General features: G+C 53.7%; 1 protein-coding gene across 1 annotated transcript; it reads left to right on the top strand.

Annotated features, from left to right (window-relative positions):
- Window positions 1-1,702: 1,702 nt before the first annotated feature.
- Window positions 1,703-5,700, top strand: HBEGF (heparin binding EGF like growth factor; the record flags this gene model as incomplete). The annotated part of the gene is made up of 4 exons (XM_010718821.3): window positions 1,703-1,881; window positions 3,885-4,040; window positions 4,150-4,242; window positions 5,197-5,700. Coding segments are annotated over 3 exons (408 nt in total), but the record flags the coding sequence as incomplete, so codon positions are not given.
- Between the last annotated feature and the right edge of the window lie 355 nt (window positions 5,701-6,055).

Genomic DNA, 6,055 nt, shown 5'->3' with positions numbered 1-6,055 from the left:
GTCCCGGGGGCTGCGTGCGGATGAGGGGAGCCGCGTCTGCCCGGCCCGGAGCTCGGTAACCCGGCACATGGCGGTGTGCGCTCAACCCCGCGTGGGTCACCCTCACCTTGCTCTGCCCTGTTCCCTCCTCGTCGATTTTCTGCCCTCTGCTGAGTGTGAGCTCTGCCGAGCTGAGCAAAGCCCCCTCCCGTAGGAGACCCGGCCCTGGGAAGCTCTGGGGGATCTCCCCCTACCCCCGGGGGGGCAGTGTGGAAGTGAGGGGCAGTGAGGTGGTCTCTTCCACGCATCCCACCAGTGCTGGTGGCTCTGAGGGCAGCAGTAGCCTTGTGGAGCGCTCCCTCAGCACCTCAAATTGAGCAAACAAGTCTGCGCGATGTTGAAGTTCCCTTCCAACCCCCTGCTGCAGCCCCCCTGGACCCAAAACACCAAGGATGCTGTTGGTATCCCCCTACATGCCTAGGCTGGAGCAGTTTTTCCACCTCTGACTTCCAACACAGGGCAGAGCCCTGGGATGGGAATGATGACAGCAGAGGCCCTCAGTGGGGTGTCTGGAGGTGAGAGGACAACCCTTGCCCTAGAAGAGCTGCCTGCAGCCTGGTACCTCCCTTGCGCTTGGGGGTTTCTCCAAGCCCTGGTTTCCTGGTGTATCAGTTTCCTTCTTCATCCTTGAAGGATGTTGAAGTTGCGCAATGACTTCCTAGACGTGCAGATGGAGTTCTGCAGCACCAGAGGCTCATGCGTGGGGAGGAGGAGCTTGCCGAGGGCTTGCTGTGTGAGGGATCTGCTGGGCAGGAGCATGGAACCAGCTGGTTTGATGTACTGCCCGCTGCCCTGTGTCCCCTCCCCAGCTAGCACAGCGCTCAGCTCCTGTTTCCACAGTGTCACTGTGGTTACTGAGTACTCAGAGTGCTCAGGGAGAGTTGAGCAGTCCCTGTCTAAGCAGTGAGTGCCCTCTGTTATCGGCAGCCTGCGAGGCTGCCTGAGGGGCTTACTCCGGCACCTGCTCATCTTAAGTTATTCTAGTATGTTGCTGGTTTGCCCCGTGTCTGTAGGGAGTGTGCAAGGAACTTAGTGCTCCAGTTCCCATCAGCCTGGCAGGGAGCTGGCCTCAGACCAAACCCCACCAGCTTCTGCCCTGCTATTAAAGAATACCTCTACAGTTCATAGGAATGCTTCCTTTGCTGTTTGCTTGGTTTTGCAAAACCAAAAATTGACCTGGCTTTGCCCTTTTAATCCTGCTCTTGTCCTGTGTGCAAGCATGGTTGTAACCACAGGAAGGAGCATCCCTCAGGGCCATGAATGGACTCTTATAAAAGGCTAGGGAAATAAAAGCCAGATAACGGCTCAATTAGCAATTTGTGTGTGTGTGTGTGTGTGTGTGTGTGTGTGTGTGTCTGTGTTCAGTGGAAACTGGTGGGCATAATGGCAACATTTGAGATGCATAAAGCTCTGTTTTTACCCTGGTTTCTTGATTACTTGCTCCTTTATTTCCTTTAGAATTATTTGTATGAATCAGAAAGGCCATGATATTTGTGAAAAACTGGAAAGATGGAAAAACCTCTGCTTGGGGGCAGACAAAACAAAAGGCTGCACAAATGCCAGGCTTGAGTTGGCCACAGCCACTGAGGCTTTGCTGCTTTGCCTTGTCTTTAAATGACAAACTGAGGTGACCGATGTTTTCTCCTTTTGAAATTGTTTTTCAGTTGCCTTCCTGTCAAAGCCTCAAGGCCCAGTTACTCCCAAGAAGAAGGGGAATGGGAATAAAAGAAGAAAAGGAAAAGGCTTGGGGAAGAAGAGAGACCCATGCCTGCGGAAGTACAAGGATTTCTGCATTCATGGTGAATGCAAATACATCAGAGAGCTGGGTGCTCCATCCTGCATGTGAGTGAGTGCTGCATGCCGGGGAAGCCTTGTCATTGTTCCTTGAATTCTCCAGGCAGCGCAAAGGAAGAGCACGGGATATTTTTAGTGCTTGTTCCCCATTTGTGCAGGGATTGCTCTGACTCCGTGTCCTCTCTGCACACTGTGCAGCTGGAAGAACACTGAGAAATTTTGGCCTGGATTTGCTCCTTCAAGCAACCATGGCTTTGCCAAAATCCATCTGTCCTTAGGGTGGAAGCTCCAGCACCCCTTGCCTGCAGGGTGTCAGTCCATCAGCTCTTGCTGAGCTCAGCAGAGGCTGTGGAGTTTGGAGGAGGCAAAATCGCTGTGGGGGCCAAGTTACTGGCAGATGCCTGGAAGTTGACTTCCCTTCAGCTGTAGTTAGGCCCAGAGAAGTCACTGAGCGCCTAAGCGGACGGGATGGAGGCAGCTTCTTGGGAGATGCTCTGACAAAGCTGTGTGCTGATGGCCCTCTAGCCCTGAGGGATGGGACTGTGTCTGCACAAGGGTGTGTGTGTTCTCTCTCGCACCCTGTGGGGGGGGGGTGCAGGTGGAGAGCAGGAATTGGAGGAGGCAAGCAGAGAGGAGAAATAGTTTGCTCACTGCCTGGGCACCTGACCCAGCACTGCTGCCTCAGGAGGTGGCCAAGGGTGTGCGCCTGATCCCTGCTGACGTGGGCAGAGGTTGAGCTGGCGGATATAAGAGGCTTTGTTCTTTGCTATCAATCCCCTGAGCCACCCAGCTTGGAGCCCAGGGAAGATAATAGTTCCCTGGCTTACAGTGCCCAGCAGCTCTCACGCCTGGTGGTTTGTGGGGATCAGGGCCTGCACAGCTTGGAGTTCTGTGCCTGGAGACCATCAGAAAGTTGTTGTTGGGCCCTTCAACAGGGCTCTCAGGACTGCTCCAGGATCAGCTGGGGCTCTTGTTCCGCTGTGAGGCAGGCAGCAGCGCCAATGCACATGGGGCTGGGACAACCACATTGTCTTCCTAGCAGGTGTTCCCTTAGTTCCAGAGGCCAAAGGGGGACATATAGAGATATGCAGATGTTAGGGATATTCCACCCTTGGTGCTGGCATCAGCCCACCTCTGGGATGTCCTTAGGAAAAACAGCCCCATCCCTTCTGTAACAAGGCCTCATGTCTGTGACTGGTGTCAGATTGTGGCTGCTTGCCTGGCCAGTGCTCTTGGTGGCTGGAGCACACAAATCACAGCTGGTTTCAGTTATGCCAACTCTGTCTCAGGCTCTTCTTAATGTCTGTTCCCTCTGGCAGATCCTGGGGCTGAGGCTGGGTACTGCTGGGTGGAGTGCTGGAGGCACGGTGCCCAGCTATACTGCATGAGTGGGAGTGTTGGCATGCAGTGGTGTTAAGAGGCCCTGGTGCTGTGCCCCAGGCAGCACAGCTGGATGTAGGGAGGAGCTGATGTTGCTGCTTGGCACTGCACAGCATTGGTGGTGCTGGGTGGGTGCTGGGTGCATCCAGCTGGTCACACTGGCATGCCTTGGCTCACAGGGAGGGCTTGGGTGGCTGCCCCACAGCTCTGACGAGGATCATTATTTCTGGTATGTGAGCAACCTCCCACCTGCCTGTTGGCTAAGAGCAGGGGAAACCTTGCTCCAAGCAAAGCACTGAGCCCTAGGCTTTCTTCTCCCACATGCTGCAACCTGACTCACACAGCCCACTGCTGTGTGCTCCAGAAACCTGCTTATGGCAGCCTGCTGGGTTCTCCTGTGTCCCTACTCTCTGTCCCTCTGAGACTTAAACTGACCTTGCCAAGAGTCTTCACGTGATGCTTGGGATATGGATGCAGAAGCAGCAGAACTTTCCAGTATCAGCAGGCAGTGGTGCCACCAGATCTGAAAGTTCAGGGTAGGGTCTGTGGGGAATGGGTAGGGTGCTAGCAAGGGCTGAACAGAGGCAGCTTTCTTTGTGCTTAGGTGTAAGGGACCCAACATCCCACTGCTTGGCCACCACCATTCTTAAAATCTGTTCTTTTCCCCCCAGATGCCAGCCAGGATATCATGGAGAGAGATGCCATGGCCTCTTGCTGCCTGTAGAGCATCCCCCAAGCACGTATGACCACACCACAGCGCTCGCTGTTGTTGCAGTGGTCCTGTCCTCGCTGTGCCTTGTCATCATCACAGCCTTGTTGATGTTCAGGTGGGTGGAATGGGGCTGTGCTGCTGGAGCCATGTCCCCAGGAAGGCTGCATGTAGGAGTGGTGGGGGCGGCTGCTCCATTCTCTGAGAATCTCTGCTTGGCCTCACAGGTGTCACAAGAGGGGTGTCTATGATGTAGAAAATGAAGAAAAAATAAAGCTGGGCATCACTGTGAATCACTGAAGATGCCAGGTGCTGGTGAGGTGAGCCCTTGCTGGACATGGGGCTGCGGTGGGGCTGGGGTACTGCTGCGTGCTGGGAGCTCTGCTTGTTTTGCTGGCTGGGACCACTGTGTGATCCTGTGCTAGAGCCAGGCATGAGCTTGATGTGTTTGGTAGCCTGAGAGCCTAGGCTGTCCTGCTTGGGCCCAGCCATCTTTGCTTCTCATTCAAACCCCTTTCTTTTGATATTCCTGACCTTTCATTATCTAAAAGGGAGCTACAGTAAAATAGGGGACAGTCTGTTTAGCAGGGTCTGTGGTGATAGAACAAGGGAAAATGACTTCAAGCTCAGAGAGGGGAGATTTAGGTTAGATATAAGGAAAACATCTTTTACAGTGATGGTGGTGCCCAGTGACGTGGTTGATGCCCCGTCCCTGGAGACTGTCAAGACAAGTCTGGATCAGACCCTGGGCAAACTGATGGAGCTGTGGATGTCCCCATGCATTGCAGTTAGACTAGATGGCCTTCAGAGGGTCCTTCAATTCTAAGGGTTCTATGATTCTATTGCCGCCTTCTTTACGTCCCTCCTTGGGCCTGTTGCTGCATGGTTTGGTGACATTTAGCAGTAGTGAAACTGCTTTCCCTGCCTTCCCCGCTGCCCCCCCACAATTTGTTCTGTACCCTGTCTGATCCTCTGAGTCATTTCCCCTCCTTAGATATTGCCTCTATTTATATACATATATAAAAAGCTTCCTTTTCCCTCCCCCTTGTTCTTTGCTCATTACTTGTTCCAACTTAATGCCTTGCAGCTGGGCATGGGAGTGCCCCATGGCGTTTCTCTGTCACTGTGGCTGGGTGTGCTCTTCCTATGTGGCAGTGATCACCGGGTGCTGGGGTGCCACCAGCCTGCCTCAGCTCTGCTCCAAATCCTATGTGTTAGATGAAGCACTAAGTGCATAGCCAGGCTGTGACCGTTTCTTTGATGCTGTATTTCAGGGCTTGGCACTGATGCAGTTCTACCTCCTGGAAGATGTGAGCCGCAGAGCTAGCCCCGTCCCTGGGACCCTGCAGCACAGCAGGACGGAGCCGCTTTGGGGCTTGCCAGGCAGCGGTGCCACTGCAGGGAGCTTCGGCGACCTCCAGGTGGAGGAGGCTGGGAGCAATGCTCTCGGGCAGGCTCTGAGCAGAGCCGGCCGCGTGGGGCTCTCCAGCGACTTGGGGCCGCCCACCGCAGTGCATGCAGGGGAACAAACTGTGAAAGGCTTGGAGAGCAGGCTCGAGGCTTCCGTAGGCACAGGAGGGGTGGGAGGGTAACAGCTATTTAACAAGAGAATGTTCCTTTTAAATTATATATTTATTTTAGATAAATTGTACATACTATTTATATTTATTGGAGGTCTGTCTCTGCACCCTTTGTGTAAGCCAAGATGATCCTTGCGTGGGTCAGACCTCCTTTATTTTTTAAGTGCAATGTAATATTCTAATAAATAACTTTGTAACAAACACTTGAGTTGTTGATTTAAGATGTGAGATGAGTCAGGTCTCCAAAGGCTGCAGGTAACAACTTGCCCATTCCGGTGGGGTACTAAAACCACCCAGGAGCATCTGCGGGACGTAGCACAGATCTCAAGCCTGCTGGCCTTGGGGTGCAGCAGGGCAGCTCCTGCTGCAGTACCCCACAGAGGGGGTGGGTTATGAGGAGTTGGGGTGTGGTCTGCCCTGCCCCTTGGAGCCTGCAGCTGTGTCAGCCCCACATATATCTTGCTGGCTCGTGAATGGGTGTGATTCTTGGGTACCTGCAGATGAAGCAAAGCCTCATTAAGTTCAGACACTCTAATCTAAATTCAATGCAGGC

Source organism: Meleagris gallopavo, chromosome 15, assembly GCF_000146605.3.
Source record: "Meleagris gallopavo isolate NT-WF06-2002-E0010 breed Aviagen turkey brand Nicholas breeding stock chromosome 15, Turkey_5.1, whole genome shotgun sequence".
In the NCBI taxonomy this organism is placed as follows: Eukaryota; Metazoa; Chordata; class Aves; order Galliformes; family Phasianidae; genus Meleagris; species Meleagris gallopavo.
This window is presented reverse-complemented; position numbering and strand designations above follow the sequence as displayed.